This window comes from Leucoraja erinacea, chromosome 20 (assembly GCF_028641065.1).
Source record: "Leucoraja erinacea ecotype New England chromosome 20, Leri_hhj_1, whole genome shotgun sequence".
Lineage (NCBI taxonomy): Eukaryota > Metazoa > Chordata > Chondrichthyes > Rajiformes > Rajidae > Leucoraja > Leucoraja erinaceus.
The window spans coordinates 36,491,613-36,510,810 of NC_073396.1; the positions used below are offsets into that span (position 1 = coordinate 36,491,613).

General features: G+C 44.6%; 1 protein-coding gene across 2 annotated transcripts in view; it reads left to right on the top strand.

The window, feature by feature from the left end:
• abcc1 (ATP-binding cassette, sub-family C (CFTR/MRP), member 1) overlaps positions 1-19,198 on the top strand; it is a 169,919-nt gene that overhangs the window by 99,723 nt on the left and 50,998 nt on the right. For both annotated transcript variants that reach the window (XM_055651875.1, XM_055651876.1), the window contains 4 exons: positions 2,352-2,478; positions 10,350-10,526; positions 11,608-11,775; positions 11,874-12,039. In XM_055651875.1, the coding sequence (XP_055507850.1) occupies positions 2,352-2,478; positions 10,350-10,526; positions 11,608-11,775; positions 11,874-12,039 (638 nt within the window). The remainder of the gene's footprint in view (positions 1-2,351; positions 2,479-10,349; positions 10,527-11,607; positions 11,776-11,873; positions 12,040-19,198) is intronic.

Below are 19,198 nucleotides of genomic sequence, written 5' to 3' on the forward strand. Positions count from 1 at the left end.
GCACACCGCGACGCCCTGTGTCTCCCTTTCAAGGGAGATGCTAAAAATGCATTTCGTTGTCTCTGTACTGTACACTGACAATGACAATAAGTTGAATCATTTCATTTTCATTTCATAACAACTGCCCCTTATTTGACCAATCCTAACCATGAATTTGCAACACCTCTGAGCTCCTCTGCAAAAGTCCTTATACATTTTAACAAAGTAAGGACATCTGGACCTCATCTCATCCTGCATATCCATTGAGAGTCCAAAATGATAAATTTTGCTTCAGAGGCGCATTCTTTTTGTATGTAAAAACCCACTTTAGAACAATGGGCGATTATAACTGGAAACAATGGTCAGTGCTTTCCTGCAGTTCATCGTGTGTACTACAGTTGGCGTAGCGTAGCAACAGTACGGGTCATGGGTCGTGACACGACTGCCGTGCAACCTCCCTATACCCTTCCCTTGATCTGTGTCTCGACACAATCCTGTATCGGAAGTCTACGGACAATTCCTTTGTCTTCATGGCTTGGTTTTTGCTCTGACATACACTGTCAACTGTGGGACCTTATATAGACAGGTGTGTGCCTTTCCAAATCATGTACAATCAATTTAATTTGCCACTTGTGGACTCCAATCAAGTTGTGGAAACATCTTGAGTATAATCAATGCACCGAAGCTCAATTTTGAGTGTCATAGCAAAGGGTCTGAATACTTATGTAAATGTGATATTTCAGTTATTTCTTTTTAATTACTTTGCAAAACTTTCTAAACACCTGTTTTCGCTTTTATATTATGAGGTATTGTGTGTAGATTGATGATAAAAAATGAATTTAATCAATTTTAGAATAAGGCTGTAACGTAACAAAATGTGGAAAAAGTGAAGGGGTCTGAATGCTTTCTGAATGCACGGAACCTTGGTTTTAAACTAACCCCTTATCTTGACGTTATACCCTTGTATGAGTTTCTCCAATCAGTGAAAGCATTTCATATCTACCTGTCATGCCCTCTTAGGATTTATATATTTCCTTTAAGATTGTCCTGTTTTCTTCCAAACTCTAAAGAATACAGGCCCAACCTGTTTAGTCCCTCCTGATGGAACAACCCAAGAATTAGCCTGGTGAATCTCCTTTGGGCTGCCTCCAATGTTATTACAGCTATCCTAGGGAGGCAGACCCGAACTGTGCGAGTACATGCAGCTGTGGCCTCACCATTTTCATTTCACTGCACATCTTGTGACAAATAAACTTGACTTGACTTGACCAAGCTCTGTACATTTGTAACAAACTTCTCTATTTCTAAACTCCAACCTTGGTTTAATTAATTACTCATTTTATTGGAATGAGGTAATTGTGGGCAACACCAGTATACATTACCCATGACGAGCTGTCACCATGAACAAGAAAACATTACATTCCCTCTGTGGAAGTTAATCTGAGTTTCATAATCCATATTAAATTAGATTGTTCAAATGGACACTACTGTATTCATCTTCTTAGAATAATCTGTACTGCTCTATGACCTTGTCGGAGTTGAAACATAAATGATATGCTCTCCTTTCAGATAATAGCTGGGGGTGAAACCTGAGACAATTCTAAGTATTGTGTAAATGAACAGTGCTTGGCAGTCAATATTGTCAATTGCGATCATGCACCTCACTATGTTCCTTCAATCATAAAAATGCTTTTAGCCTTTCATAATAATTGGCACTTAAACAACCACAAACAATGGAGTCTTTGTACGGTAACTTTGACCAGTGTATGGTTGGTGGCGGATGGGTGAGGTTGCAGGGGACCGAACTTCATCTTCAGATGTAGCATTTCAACATGATTTGAAGTTTTACTAGAGATGGCATTCATAAGGTGTATTCATTCAAATTGGTGCTCAGTGAAGATTGAATTGCATTGAATACTGCTATCAATTGTTTTCAAATTATCTGTAATTGTTGGAAATGTTGCCCAACCCAATTAGTTATAAACACTGACCCTGATTCATATTTTAATAAGGAGGTACAAACCATAGACTGCTTTTGGTAACCTATAATGTATTTGTATTCAATGGTGGGAAGTCTGGTCTGTGATGGGCCAGGCTACATCTACAACTCTGCAATTCCTTTGCCTAGGAGTTTGGACATGAGTTTGGATGTGTTGCTGCTCTGCACTGCACTGCACTACCTCCTGGTTGGAAATGGATTGCTCCTGTTTATTTGTGAATTGTAACAAGGAAAATATATTTGTGAATTGTAACAAGGAAAACTAATTGGATAGGTTTGGATAAAATATACTTGACAAGTTTACTGCTTGCTATTATAATCTCTTTTTTGTTATTTAATTCATAGTCTTCTATTTGCATTCTCTTTTCCACAGCATTAGTGTAGAAATCCCCGATGGCACTCTCATAGCTGTTGTTGGACATGTTGGATGTGGGAAATCTTCCCTACTCTCTGCGTTGCTCGGGGAAATGGAGAAAATGGAAGGCTATGTTGCTGTTAAGGTAAAACGTCATTCTATTTTTGTATAGGAGGCTAAAATGAAAATTGAAAAGATAATCTTAACCCGAGGACTGGATATGAGAATGGAGATTGTTATTTGGTTTTGTTGCCTACATGTGTTGGGTTAGGCTACAATTGTTGATTTTACGCTCTTAACTGGTAATTTTGCCATTCAGTGGGTTATGGAGGGTAATCTTGATATCAAAGGTTCAAAGGTTATTTATTGGTCACATACACCATAGGTGTAGTGAAATGCTTATTGCCAATGCAGCACATGAAAAAATGAATACAGACATAACAATAATAAAGAGATTTAAACATAAATCTGAGGAAGGACATTATTGCCATAGAGGGAGTGCAGAGACGGTTCACCAGACTGATTCCTGGGATGTTAGGACTGTCTTATGAAGAAAGACTGGATAGACTTGGTTTATACTCTCTAGAATTTAGGAGATTGAGAGGGGATCTTATAGAAACTTACAAAATTCTTAAGGGGTTGGACAGGCTAGATGCAGGAAGATTGTTCCCGATGTTAGGGAAGTCCAAGACAAGGGGATACAGCTTAAGGATAAGGGGGAAATCCTTTAAAACCGAGATGAGAAGAACTTTTTTCACACATAGAGAGGGGTGAATCTCTGGAACTCTCTGCCACAGAGGGTAGTTGAGGCCAGTTCATTGGCTATATTTAAGAGGGAGTTAGATGTGGCCCTTGTGGCTAAGGGGATCAGGGGGTATGGAGAGAAGGCAGGTACGGGATACTGAGTTGGATGATCAGCCATGATCATATTGAATGGCGGTGCAGGCTCGAAGGGCCGAATGGCCTGCTCCTTCACCTAATTTCTATGTTTCTATGTTTCTATAAAAAAACATCCCCTCACAATGGTTCCCATTAAGAGGGAAGGCACAATGTCCAGTCCCCATCCCATGTCCAGCCATAGTCAGGCCTATTATTGCCTCCGCAGTCGCCTTTACGGAGGCCCGATGTTCCAGGCCCTTCTCGCCGGATGATGGTGCTCCGGCGTCGGGAGAATCCTCACAGCGGCATGGGAAACCTGGAACGGCCTCTTCCTTACCGGAGACCGCGGCTTCCGAAGCCAGCAGGCCACGCTGGATGGAGCTCCACCACTGGCGATCTCTGCGAGAGATCCCAGGCTCCCGATATAAAGTTCAGCGCCGCAGCTGGCCGCTCCACAGTCCCGCAGCTCCGCGATGTTTCATCGGCGGTCTTCAGCTCACCGGAGCTCTACCTTGGCGACCTAGGCAAGGCATCACCCGCTCCGCGATAGCGCTCAAGCTCAAGAGGTTCTGGCCGGTCCCGACCGGAAACGCTGCTCCAGGCCCGCTGGTAGGCCGCGAGGACGGGTCGAAGATGCTGCAAGATGGGCGACCGAGAGGTCACAGCTCTCTCTCTCTCTCCCCCCTCAAGATAGAGGAGCATGAGGTGAGGCGCACTCTGCGGGCCATAAATCCAAGGAAGGCTACTGGTCCTGACGGCGTCTCTGGACGCGTGTTGAAGGACTGCACAGACCAGCTGGCTGGAGTCTTTACAAGGATTTTTAACCAGTCTCTGGCCCAGTCCACTGTCCCACCCTGTCTGAAGTCCTCCACCATAGTCCCCTTGCCCAAAAAAACCAACATCTCCAGCCTCAACGACTACTGGCCAGTCGCACTCACACCAGTGGTGATGAAGTGTTTTGAAAAACTGGTCCGGGGTCATATCACATCACTTCTGCCCCGAAGCTTTGACCCCCACCAGTTTGCGTACAGAGCAAATAGATCTACAGAGGACGCTGTAGCCACAGCTCTCCATGCTGCACTGTCTCACCTGGAGCAGCAGGGGAGCTACGTGCGATGCTCTTTGTGGACTACAGCTCTGCTTTTAATACCATCCTTCCCCACAAACTGGTGGACAAACTGGGGGACTTGGGACTTCCACACTCCACCTGTACGTGGATAAATAGCTTCCTGTCGGGTCGCAGCCAGAGAGTCAGAGTGGGCCATCATACATCCACGGCCCTCAGCCTCAGTACCGGCTCTCCACAGGGCTGCGTACTGAGCCCCCTGCTCTACACCATCTACACACATGACTGCACCCCCGCCCACCACAGCAACACCATTGTAAAATTTGCGGATGACACTACGGTGGTGGGACTCATCTCCGGGGGGGACGAGTACGCCTACCGGGATGAGGTGGAGCAGCTGACAGTGTGGTGTGAAGAAAATAACCTGCTCCTCAACACCTTAAAGACAAAGGAAGTAATAATAGACTTCAGGAAGAACAAAACGGACATGGTACCATTGACTATCAGAGGGGACTGTGTAGAGAGGGTGGCGGATTTCCGCTTCCTGGGAATCCATATTGAGGAGGACCTGACGTGGAGCGTGAACACCACTGCGCTGCTGAAAAAGGTCCAGCAGAGACTGCACTTCCTGAGGGTGCTCAGGAAGAATAACATCACTCAGAGACTGCTGCTGTCCTTTTATCGGTGCTCCATTGAGAGCATACTAACATACTGTGTATGCGTGTGGTACACCAGCTGCACAGCGGCTCAGAGGAAAGCGCTCCAGAGGGCCATTGACAACGCCCAGAGGATTGTCGGCTGCCCTCTCCTTACCTTGGAGGACTTACACAGTTCCCGCTGCACCAAAAAATCCCAGAATATCATAAAGGACATTTCCCACCCCGGACACTCCCTGTTTGAACTGTTGCCGTCAGGCAGACGGTACAGATCTACAAGGACAAGGACAAATAGACTAAAAAACAGTTTTTACCCCACTGCTATAAAAGCACTAAATGTAGCCGCCAAGGAACGCAGGGGCGATACAGACTAAGGGACTGTGGTAACTGTGGAATCGACAGAAGGATGGAGGGTTGGGTGTGTATGCGTGCTTTGTCCGTGATATTTATTTAGTTGTTTATCTTTAATATTTTACCTTGTATGTATCGTTAGCTTTTAGAAATGTTTGAATGCTGCACTGACTGGCTGACATTTTAAATTTCGTTGTACATGGTTCATGTTACAATGACAATAAAGAAACTATTCTATTCTATTCTATTCTATTCTGAGCTGTGAATCAACTGAACACAAGTTTACTAAACTGTTGAGTGTAATTTTACTGACCCATGAGTGCCCTTAATGTGCTTTAAAAATGAAAATGTGGTTGGTTTGAAAATGTGGTTGGTTTGAAAAGGCAAATGTGGTTGGTTTGAAAAGGCAAATGTGGTTGGTTTGAAAAGGCAAATGTGGTTGGTTTGAGAAGGCAAATGTGGATGGTTTGAAAAGGCAAATGTAGCTGGTTTGAAAAGGCAAATGTGGCTGGTTCTGGCCGGTCCCGACCGGATACACTGCTCCAGGCCCGCTGGTAGGACGGAGGACGGGTCGAAGATGCTGCCAGGAGAAAAGCCGCCTCTCCCGACCAGGTAGGGACCCTGAAAAGCAGTTTCCCCCTTTCCCCCCAGACATAAAAAAGACTATAACTACAAAAACAAAACACTAAAACTCACTAAAAATAAAAAAGAGGTGAAGAAAACAGACAGCTGCAGACTGGGCAGCCATACCATACAGGAGGGCCCCCGGTTGGGTAGTTGCAAGAAAAGCAAAAGGTTCCCACCATTGATGACCTAGTTGCAGGCCATGGTGTTTACATATCTAGTGCCAAACTCTACTGTTTGAGCGTATTTATCAACAGCCAAAAAATAACTTTGAGGGATGTGCTCAACGTTTCATTGAAAAAGTGCACTGACAGCTCGAAGTGGGGAAGGAACAGTCAAGATGTTGAGATCCATGAAACCATGAACCTGGAGCACATCCGATACCTTCATCATTGGTAGAATGAGCACATCATCTCACAAACAACCAACTTGTCTGTCCCATCAACTGCCTCCTGCCCCATTTGTGGAAAAGTCTGCAGTTTCCACATTGGCCTCACTGTATACCTCAGAACCCCAAAAAACAAGGGGATACAAGCCATCCTCAATCCCAAGGAGCTGGTCAAGAAGAAAATGATTAGCTCTTCATGTAATCTATATAATTAAAAATCTAAACTTGACCACTTCCTGTTTGGACTGTATATCAATTTTAGAAAAAAAAACGCTATCAATTATGGCTGTGATTTTTGGCCATCTTACTCAGAGTCCCCTCCAGCTGTCAGGCCAAGAGGATTTTTCCCATCGATGAAAAATAAAAGACTTATTAATGTTTAAAAAATGTTGAGATCCTCTCTCCTGTCAATCACACCATGAAGGCCACGCCTATTCCGGTGGGAGGTGGGAGGGACTATAAACCCGGATGTGTGGACGTGCCTCAGTTGCTGCAAGATGGGGGACCGAGAGGTCACAGCTCTCTGTCTGAGCTGTGAATCAACTGAACACAAGTCTACTAAACTGTGAGTGTAGTTTTACCTTAATGTGGTTTGAAAATGAAGTTTCAAAATGGAAATGTGGTTGGTTGGTTTGAAAAGGCAAATGTGGTTGGTTTGAAAAGGTGGTTGGTTTGAAAAGGCAAATGTGGTTGGTTTGAAAAGGCAAATGTGGTTGGTTTGAAAAGGCAAATGTGGTTGGTTTGAAAAGGCAAATGTGGTTGGTTTGAAAAGGCAAATGTGGTTGGTTTGAAAAGGCACATGTGGTTGGTTTGAAAAGGCAAATGTGGTTGGTTTGATTTGAAAATTTATATAATTAAAACTATAATCTTGGCCACTTCCTGTTTGCGCTCTATATTGATTTCAGAGAAAACCGCAACCACTTACGCTGTGATTTTTGGCCACCTTACTCAGAGTCCCCCTCCAGCTGTCAGGGCCAGAGGATTTTTCCCATCGATGAAAAATAAAAGACATTAAAGTTGAAAAAATGTTGAGATTCTCCCTCCTGTCAATCACGCCATGAAGGCTACGCCCCTTCTGGTGGGAGGGGGAGGAGGTATAAAACCCGGAAGAGTGGGCGTGGCTCGGTCTCTGCAAGATGTGGGAGGGAGAGGGTAACGAAGCTCGGTCTGAGCTGGAAATCTACAGAGCACTGAGAAAACACGAGAGAGAGAGAGAGAGAGAGACAGCTTCAAATGATATGAAACCACTTGAATTTGGCCGCCTTGCACCCTGCTTGAAGTGGTACGAAACGGCACCTGAATTTGGCTGCCTTGCACCCTGCTTGAAGTGGTAGGAAACGGCACTTGAATTTGGTGGCCTTGCACCCTGCTTGAAGTGGTATTTCAAGGAATAGCCGTGACTCAACTGCCGGCCCACCAGCGTGTGAGTGAGTTCCCAGCACACCAGGCTTGAGTGACTGAGCTGCCAGCCCAAGAATCCATTCGGCCCACAATGTCCATACTAGCCCTCTGGAAACCAGTCCCTGCAGCCCACAACACCCATACTTGCGCTCCGGAAAGTCCCTCCCCATTCCACTGGCTGCCAATATTTGAATTGGTGGAGAGGTGGAATATTGCGTTAGGGAGCCTGCCCTCCCGTGTGAACATGGGACCCAACCTAGTCTAGTATTCCTTTAAAAATAATTCATAACAACTCTTGGATGTTCAAACCTTCTGCAATCATTTGCCCAAGACTTGAGTGAATATTTTCATGGGAGTTGATTTAGGAAGATAAACATGCACATTTTCTTTGAATCTGAAGTAACTGCAAGGTAAGGGGCGGTAGAGTTGCTGCCTTACAGCGCCGGAGACCTGAGTTCAATCCTGACTACGGGTGCTGTCTGTTTGGAGTTTGTACGTTCTCCCTCTGACCTGTGTGGGTTTCTCTGGATGCTCCAGTTTCCTTTCAAACGGCAAAAGCATACAGGTTTATAGGTTAATTGTTTTTTGTAAATTGTCCTTAATGTGTAGGATAGTGCTAGTGTACAGGGTGATCACTGGTCAGCGTGGAATCCGTGGGCCGAAGCGCCTGTTTCCGCCCTGTATCTCAAAACTAAACTAAATAATATGTTAATTATAAAGTCGGGTAAAGTCATGGCTGATTCTGAAAAATGTATACATGTACCCGTCCAGGTACATACCACCAGGTTCCTAATTGGTTCATTAGTGGATACCCGCCATTGGACTTGGCATCCGCCCTGGTTACCGACAAGACTGGACAAGCAAAAAGCTGTTTACCAGCACACTGTTCTAGCAGTAGTAAAACTTCAGCAGAAATCCTAACATACTTGGGATCCTGTTTTTGCTTCCAAGTTCTTTGATGGCTAAGTGGGACATTTTCTTTTTTGGTGGACACTTGCGGACGTTTTGGGGGCAGCGTGGGACAAGTTGTAGGTGGCTGGTTAATGTTTTCATTAGCAGGAGATGGAGCTTATTCATGAATTGTGGAAAGATGTGTTTTGACCTCATTAATTTCTCACTTGAAGGATAATAATAACATAGAAAACTGATTCATAGCATGTAGCTGTGAGTGCAGTTTGAATGTTATAATATTAATTCTCATCCCCTGCCATTAAAATGGCTGAATTAACTGCATTTCATTAGTGTATACATTTTATTTTTGACATGAATTTTCAAGCATTTATTGCAATTGGAAATTTGATTTTTGGCTTGGGAAAATTTCAAATAGATTTATATCGAATGTGAAACATAGACACATTAGGCAACTAAACTCCGCTGTGCTGTATCATATAAATCATAATCTCTCATTTAATCTGTGGTATTATAATCTTCAATGTTCCTTTAGTGCTCTTATCATATTCCCATGTGATTTGCTTTGGAAATTGTGTTCAACATTTCCTAGGGTAACAAGTTCCATGTTCTGACATATTTTCTAAGATTTCCATTTTGGATTCATTTGTATCTTCATTAAGTGATCCCATTTAACATTTTTCCATTTATGGAAGAGTTTTCTCCATATTTACCCTGTGCAATCTTAATTTAAATGTCTCAGGTCCTTTTTGTTCACTCCATTCAATCCCTGTTATTGTATGTAATTTGCCTTTTTCCCCCCTTTCTGTGGCATTTTTATTTTTTCCTATTGATGTATTCATCTTGCAATTCTATTAATTAACTGCCCAGTTTGCAAGATTTTTAATATAAAATTGCATCTTCCTTATTGTTACTGTTTAATCACCACTACTGTACTTAATTTTTTTTTCCTCAATTGCAGATATCGCTGGGTTTCATGGTCTCAAATGCAAATCATTCTTGTAGATTTGTGAATTACAATGGTCCCGGTGTTCTCTATCATTCAAGCCCTCCTTTTATTTAATTTGGCTTTCCGTTCTGTTCTCAGTCTGTAACTTTGTCAAAGTCCAAACGATTTCTATAGCCTGTGGACAAAGAGGAAATAATTTATGATCATGAATGGAGACAATAATCTGTCCTGTTCCACATTCAACAAGAATTTTATTTTGCTTTTCTAACCTTTTAAAATAATTTACTCACCAAAGCATGGCTCATGAGCATCTGGGACTAATTGATTTTTTTAACCGTTCAGCGTTTCCAATGCTTGGTCATGGAGCTCTGCAGTAGGGAAACGGTCCTTTGGGCCAATTCCTCTATGCCGAGCTGGTCACATTTGCTTTTGCTTAGTCCATATCCCTCCAAACCTATTCTATTCATGTACCCGTGTAAAAGTCTTAAATGTCAAAACTGTACTTTCCTTCTCCACTTTCTTGTTCTGTGTATGCACCACCCTTTTTCCAGTGGGGAAAAGTTGACCTTCGGGTCCCCTTCATATCTTTCCCCTCTCACCTGAAACACATAGATTTTAGAAATTTCTGCAAGGTCACCCCGCAGCCTCCAATGCACCAGCAATGACCTTTTAGAGGGCCGTAAAATCTTGGATGGAAATTAAAAAAAAAGAATTTGCTATTTTTATTTCATTCTTGTGGATTAAATAAAATCTAAAAAAAAGTTGAAAATGACATGATGTTGTTTATTTGCAGGAGTCAGTGGCATACGTTTCACAGCAAGCCTGGATTCAGAATGCTTCTTTAAAACGCAACATTCTCTTTGGTCAGGAATTAGTGGAAGAGTGGTACAAAAGCGTGATTGAGAGCTGTGCACTTCTGCCTGATCTGGAGGTTCTGCCTGCAGGAGATGAGACCGAAATAGGAGAAAAGGTCGAGTATGCATCATTTATTTTATAAATTAGTAATCATATTTAAATATATTTGTCCACTATGAATTTAAAAAAAATGCAGATGGAAACCACTTTTGTATCATCATGCAATTGTATATTAATGGATTATGATTGGATCTGCTAAATATTTAATGATAAGAAATATATTGTGAAACTTCTATGACAATCATTTTTGTATATATATTAGAGGAAATAGCCATTCAACTCTTCAAGCCTGCTGATAGATACATTTGTTACAATCAGCTGTCCATACTTGACCAGAGCAAATTAATTTGTATCTGCTTATGTCACATATCCGCATCATATTTTAATTGTCTTGTTTGGAGGGAAGCAGAAGCGCAACAAGAAGTGAAATTTCCATTGAACAGACTGCCATCTATTTAAGTTATCAAATGCCGTATTTGCAGGGAACTTGAGGCAAAAAGGTGTAGCAAGAGATAGAAAGGTTTCGCGTGTGGAGAATAATGTGACCATCGTCTTTATTTTGAGTATTTCTGATGTAGGTTTTCGTCTTGCTCCAATTAATGCTTGATTATTTTTTTTTGAAATGCTGAATGTGAGAAAATGTTCAATTATACTTTGTCAGACAGTGAAACCTTTGCACACAAATCGGTCAAATCTTACTGCACATAGCACAATAATAAGTACCAGATTGTAATGATTGTAGTATGAGAAAAGTAGATTACTCTTACACTTACACAGTCGCCACATTCCTGGTGCCATCTTGTATCTTTCATGTTTTAAAGCTCTTAATGTAGTCTTATCATGGCCTTAAAGGCCCGTTGTCCTGGTGCGGCATTGGGATGAAGCTGCTGATGTGAATTATTTTCATATATGTAACTGAGAATGGAAATTTTTCATCGTGGCTTATTTTCACTAAATTATGTCTAACTTTTTCTGAAGCAACCTGTTTCCAATAAATGTAGTATATTGGAAACTTTGGGAAATTGCAGTTTGGTTCTATAGAAGATAATGTGTGTACTCTTGTCTAACCATTGCTGGACCTGTATGAATAAGATCAAATCAATTGAATGCATTGAATCATTTATTTCCTTCAATAGGGTGTAAATTTGTCAGGCGGCCAGAAGCAGAGGGTGAGTCTTGCTCGAGCAGTTTACAGTAATAATGCAGTCTATTTAATGGATGATCCACTCTCTGCTGTTGATGCGCATGTTGGTCGGCATATCTTTGATAAAGTGATTGGACCCAAAGGTTTGCTGAATGGCAAGGTAAGCAACATCAGAAACTTATTTGTAAACACTTTAAATCCCACTCCCTCCCAAAAGCATCAGGTATTTAAAGCAATTTGGTAAATTTTATTTTACAGACCCGTGTGCTTGTAACTCATGGTATTAGTTTCCTGCCTCAAATGGATAGGATTTTGGTGATGGTTGATGGGAAGATTTCAGAGTCTGGCACCTACAAGGAACTTTTAGAGCAAAAAGGAGCGTTTTCAGAATTCCTGCGAATGCATGCTCCAACAGAAAACGATAGTGAGTTGTGCAAAAACATTTCAAAACTACATTTTTTTAAACTTTAATCGTTTTACAAATGAAGTCTGGGTCCTCATGGTACAATTCCAAGATCAGGAGTACGGCATGCTGAGAGGTTTCACATGGTAGTTGGTGGCATAATATTCCTGTAATTGTGTGAAAGATTTATTACATTATTATGTTGTTTGATAGTGCTCCAATGAAGTATGTAATTTTTACCTTTTTAAAAAAAATAACACGACTGTGCTTGTGCAGCAGGCCTGAAAACATTGAGTATTTGTGGAAAAGTACTATGACTCGTTTTTAGCTTGTGTGTGCCATAGATCAATCGGGTCATAGACATTTTCCATACCTGACAACATGTAGCCTCCAATCACCAGATATTGCAGCCAGCAGGGTTATATCTTGGCTCTTATTCTGGTTAAGAGTAATCTTTGTTTACCTAGTGATTCCAAAACAGGTCACTGCTTATCAATACATTCAGTGGAAGTAATTTGAGTTACACTTACAATTTCCATCCTAAAATATCTTGTACCTTTTTGATAGTTCAGATCTAACACAATCGTAGAGTTATACAATTCATCTGTGATCCGATGTCAATCCCATCTTCCTTACATGGTCGATGGACCAGTGAGCCAAACATCTGTGGTAGACAAGTTACTGGAGAGGATTCTGCAAGATAAAAAATACACACATTTGGATACACGGGCTGATTGTATCATTCTACATTCTGTTTGTGTTCGATCTGAACTATCAAAAATGTGCAAGATATGTTAAGATGCAAATTGTAGAGTAAATATAGAAACATAAAGTGCCCTCCATAATGTTTGTGACAAAGAACCAGCATTTATTTATTAGCCTCAGTACTCCACAATTTGAGATTTGTAATATATATAAACACAGCTGTCATTTCTTCATCGTGAAACTAAAATGTATAAAAATGGCCTTTATTAAAATCTGACAATGTGCACTTTAACCACATGTGATTTTTTTTCCTGTTACAAATCCCAAATTGTGGAGTACAGAGGCAAATAAATAAATGATGGGTAGAAAATAGCTCTATACTTATCCTTGGACCATGACCCCACAGACGAACACCAGGACTTAAGGGCCTGCCCCACGAGCAGGCGACTGCATGTGGCAAGCGCGAGCAAACCGGAGCGGGGACCGCGCGGAGGTTGAGTGATCACCGTACAGGACCGGTCCCACCAGCATGCGAGGAAGCGGGGGCGCGCGGAGGTCAAGTGTGTGACGTGAAGTTCGAGCGAAGTCCGCGCGTGACGTACAGCGTCAGATGCTGCGTCCGGCGTCGAGACGCTGCGTATGCCCGTCGAGGCAGTGCGTACGGCGTCGAGGCGGCTGCGGGCAGGCCGTTGCCGCGCGGAATTTTTTAACACTCAGTTTTTCAAGATTCAAGATTTAATTTAATTGTCATTTGGACCCCTTGAGGTCCAAACGAAATGCCGTTTCTGCAGCCATACATTACAAACAAATAGACCCAAGACACAACATAATTTACATAAACATCCATCACATCGCTGTGATGGAAGGCCAAAAAAACTTATCTCTCCACTGCAGTCTCCCCCCCCCCCCCCCCTCCCGATGTCAGAGTCAAAGTCAAAGCCCCCCGGCTGGCGATGGCGATTGTCCCGCGGCCATTAAAGCTACGCCGGGTGGTGCGAGGTCGCACACCGGGTCTTGGTGTTAGAGCCCCCGGCGTGCGCTCGCAGAGTCTCGCGGCCATTCCAAGCCGCGCGGGGCGGTGATGTCAGGCCCCGCTCCAGGAGCTCTTCAACCCCGCAACTCGGGCGGGAGAAGTCGCCGTTGCTAGAGCCCTGAAAAGCGGTCTCCCTCCAGGGACCTGCGGGCTCCCGGTGCCGCCGTCCGCCAGACCCGCAGTTGCAGCCTCCGAATCTCCGGAGGTCGGGTCGCAGCAGCAGCAGCGCTCCGCCACCGCTACACCCGCTCTGGACTCGGCCAGCTCCGCGACAGTGACGGTGAGTCGTCGGCACCAGAGTCCCCGGTCTTCTCCTGTTAGAGGCCGCTCCTCGTTGCAGCCCCAACGACAACGGAGACCTGACAAGAAAAGGTCGGGTCTCCCGTGCAGGGAGAGATTTAAAAGTTACCCCCTCCCCCTCCCACCCCACCCCCCACCCCCCCACACACACACACCCCAACAAAAATAACAAAAACTACACAGAAACATAGACAAAAAATAATAAAAACGCGGACGGGCTGCAGTGGCCGCTGCTGACGAGAGTCGCGCCGCCTATCGGAGCCCCGCGCGATGTCGGGACCAGCTCCGCACAACTACATACGGCTCCGGCGATCGAAGTGGGACCGGCCCAGCGAGGCCGTACGGCTCAAGCGACCACGTTAGGTCGCACTTGCCGCATGTAGTCGCATGCTCGTAGGACAGGCCCTTTAACCTCAAACACCATTACATTCACTTCCAGCTCTCTGGCCACTAAAGCCTCCAACCTTATCGTTCCCCAGCCCGGCACGGCACGGCCCAATTTTATCTTCCCAAAATCCACAAACAGAACTTCATGGCAGATCCATTATTTCTGCTTGTTCATGTCGAGCCATATGAATTTACACATACCTCGACTTCATCCTGTCCCCTCTGGTCCAATCCCTCCCTAGACACCTCACACCTTTGTCTCCTCAATGACTTCCGTTTTCCAGGCCCCCACTCCCTCATCTTTTCTATGGACGTCCAGTCACTCTACACCTCCATCCCCCACCAGGATGGTCTTAAAGCCCCTCCCCCCACCCCCCCCCCCCCCCCCCCCCCCCCCCCCCCCCCCCCCCCCCCGTTTTCTTCTTCGACTGCAGAATCAGTCAGTTTCCATCTACCAATAACCTCCTCCGAGAGCTGGTCCTTGTCCTCAATAACTTCTCCTTCGACTCCTCCCACTTCCTCCAAATCCAAGGCATAGCTATGGGCACTCCCATGGACCCAAGCTATACCGTCCTCTTTGTAGGGTACGTCAAACAATCCCTGGTCCAGGCATACACTGGACCTATCCCGGAACTCTACCTCCACCACATTGACGACTGAATTGGTCAGGCATGATATTCTTCTGATTTAAATCGGAATTCCGATTTTTTTTTTTTTTTTCCTATTTTTCACATTTTTGTGCCCGATTGTTTGGCAGCCAATCAACCGCTGTCTCAAAGGGGTTGCGTCCAATCACCGACCAGCTTCCCTTAAAATTCCCGTCCAATCAACTAATCGGTCTCGGCTGTCTTCAATTTTGGTCGCCAAATTATAGGAAAGATGTCAACAAAATAGAGAGAGTACAGAGGAGATTTACTAGAATGTTGCCTGGGTTTCAGAAACTAAGTTACAGAGAAAGGTTGAACAAGTTAGGTCTTTATTCTTTGGAATGCAGAAGGTTAAGGGGGAATTTGATAGAGGTCTTTAAAATGATGAGAGGGATAGACAGAGTTGACGTGGATAAGCTTTTTCCATTGAGAGTAGGGAAGATTCAAACAAGAGGACATGATTTGAAAATTAAGGGACAGAAGTTTAGGGGTAACATGAAGGGGAACCTCTTTACTCAGAGAGTGGTAGCTGTGTGGAATGAGCTTCCAGTGGAAGTGGTGGAGGCAGGTTCGATTTTATCATTTAAAAATAAATTGGATAGGTATATGGACGGGAAAGGATTGAAGGGTTATGGCCTGAGTGCAGGTAGATGGGACTTGGGGAGAATAAGTGTTCGGCATGGACTATGGGCATGTTTTGGGGACAGAGCCTTCTCCAGGGCAGCTCCCAGGCTCTGGAACTCCCTCCCCCAACTCCTCCGCAATTCCGTGTCCCTAACCATCTTCCAGTCCTGCCTCAGGACCCATCTCTTCACCTCTGCCTATCCTTAGCCCCACGTCCCCCTCCCTTTTCATCTGTGCATTAATTGCCTCATATTGTGTTTTGAATTGAATTCTGTCTTTACTTTGTGTACTAGTCATGTCTCTACTATTTATTTCATTCCCCTTACATGTTTTTCCTCCACCTGCTAAATTTTTTAAAGGTGTCCTTGAGACTCTTGAAAGACGCCTATAAATAACATTTATTATTATTAGAAGAGCCGAGATGGCCTGTTTCCGTGCTGTAATTGTTATATGGTTTTATGGTTAGAAAGGCGTTGCGTACAATCACATAATGCGCCGATCATGGTGGCCAATCAGACACAGTCTCCAAGGACGTTGTGGCCAATCACCAACCAGCTCCCCTTACTGAAGCAGAAGATGACTGCAGCCAAAATTACTTTCTCTGCTGTTTGGACCGTCTCCGACATCTCCCTACCGTTTCTGGATCTCACCATCTCCATCCCTGGAAACAGACTATTGACCGACATCTACCACAAACCTACTGGCTCCCACAGCTATCTTGACTACACTTCTTCCCACCCTGCTTCCTGTAAAGACTCTATCCCCTACTCCCAATTCCTCCGTCTACACCACATCTGCACCCAGGATGAGGTGTTCCATACCAGGGCATCGGAGATGTCCTTATTCTTTAGGAAACGGGGGTTCCCCTCTTCCATTATAGAAGAGGCTCTCACTGGGGTCTCCTCGATATCCCGTAGCTCCGTTCTTGCTCCCCCTCCCCCCATTTGTAACAAGGACAGAGTCTCCCTTGTCCTCGTCTTCCATCCCATCAGCCGTCGCATACAGCATATAATCCTCCAACATTTTTTCCACCTCCAACGGGATCTCACTACTGCCCACATCTTCCCATCTCCACCCCTTTCTGCTTTCCACAGAGACCGTTCCGTCTGAAACTTCTTGGTCAAATCCTCCCTTACCACCCAAACCACCTCCTCTCCAGGTACTTTCCCCTGCAACCGCAGGAGATGCAACACCTGTCCCTTTACCTCCCCCCTCGACTCCATTCAATGACCAAAACAGTCTTTCCATGTTAGCCAGAGGTTCACTTGCACCTCCTCCAACCTCATCTACTGCATCCGCTGTTCCAGGTGTCAACTTCTCTACATTGACTAGACCAAGCGCAGGCTCGCTGATCATTTCGTTGAACATCTCCGCTCAGTCCGTCTTAACCTACTTGATCTCCCGGTTGCTCAGCACTTTAACTCCCCCTCCCATTGCCAATCTGACCTTTCTGTCCTGGGCCTCCTCCATTGCCAGAGTGAGGCCCAGCACAAATTGGAGGAATAGCACCCCATATTTTTCTTGGGTAGCTTAAACCCCAGCGGTAGGAACATTGACTTCAATAACTTCAGATAGCCCTCGCTTTCCATCTCTATCCCTTCCCCCTTCTCAGTTCTCCTACTAATCTTGTTGTCTCCGACTACATTCGATCTTTGTTCCACCCCCTCCCCTGACATCATTCTGAAGAAGGGTCTCGACCTGAAACGTCACCTAATCCTTCTCTCCAGTGATGCTGCCTGGCCCGCTGAGTTACTTCAGCTTTTTGTGTCTACATCCAAAATCAGTACCCCGTTCCTGCTTTCTCTCCATATCCCTTGATTCAGTTAGCCCCAAGAGCTATATCTAACTCGCTCTTGAATACATCCAAACAATTGGCCTCCACTGCCTTCTGTGGCACAGAATTCCACAGATTCACAACTCTGGGTGGAAACGTTTTTCCTCATCTCAGTCCTAAATGACCTACCCCTTATTCTTAAACTGTGACCCCTGGTTCTGGACACCCCCAACATCAGGAACATGCAGTTTCCTGCATCTAGCCTGTCCAATCCCTTAATAATTGTGTATGTTTCTGTAAGATACCCTCTCATCCTTCTAAATTCCAGTGAATAAAGCCAGTTGTTGTATTTTTCATGATCATAATCGTAATTTATTAGCCAAGTTTTGCAACACACGAGGAATTTGGTTTGCCATACAGTCATACTAAAAAAGCAACAAGACACACAACTACATACAAATTTGATTTAAACATCCATCACAGTGGCTCCTCCACATTCCCCACTGTGATGGGAGGCAATGAAGTCTTATCATCCTTCCTCCTTTCCTCCCGCGGTCTAGGGAGTCGAACCATCCGCAGCTGGCGATCGAGCTCCCACGTCGGGGCGGTCAAATCTCCTGCGGGATGGAGTCCCCGAAGTTGGCTGCGAACTGGGGACCACGAGCTCCACGATGTTGGTCCGCAGGTTGGAGCACCAAAGGCCGACCCCTAACAAAGGGATCGCCCGCTCCAAGATGTTAAAGTCCACAGGCTCTTCGGTTTTGGAGTTCTAGAAGTCCCAACCAAGAGGCCGCCAACTCCACGATGTTAGGCCGCAGTGCAGGCGGAGATACGACACGGAAAAAGTCGCATCTCTGTTGCGGAAAGAGATAGGAAATGTTTCTCCCACCCCCACCCCCACATAATACAAAACTAAAGATAAACTAAAACATACATTTTACAACAAACTCAAAACAAAACAAAGAAGGAAAAAGATGAATACAGACCGTTGGCGAGGCAACCATTGTGCAGCGTCCCCTGGTGGTAACTCTTTCATCATATGACAGTCCTGCCATCCCGGGAATTAACCTTGTGAACCTACGTTACACTCCCTCAATAGCAAGAATGTCCTTCCTCAAATTAGGAGACCAAGACTGCACACAATACTACAGGTGTGGTCTCACTAGGACTCTGTACAACTGCTGAAGGACCTCTTTGCTCCTCTACTCAACTCCTCTCATTATGAAGGCCAACAGGCCATTAGCTTTCTTCACTGCCTGCTGTACCTGCATGCTTACTTTCAGTGACTGATGTACAAGGACACTGTAGCGAGTCCAAACTTCATGATCAAATGATTACTTTATTAGCAAGATAAGTTTAACATGTGCGTTTGGGATTCTAACATAAGAGTCATTGCTGCTGCTGCTGAGCGAGGGTGTAGACTCGAGCCCAGCTACCTGTTGACTCATCATCTCAGGTTAAGATCTGCTGACCATTCCCTTAACCCATGACGTCACGTGACAGTCCTCGTAACCACTGACGAGGGTTCGACAGTAAGTGGATGACCATTAGGTGAGGCCACAACACCCAGGTCTCATTGCACTTCCCCTTTTCCTAATCTGACACCATTCAGATAATAATCTGCCTTCTTGTTCTTGCCACTAAAGTGGATAACCTCACATTTATCCACATTATCCTGCACCTGCCATGCATCTTCCCACTCACCCAAAC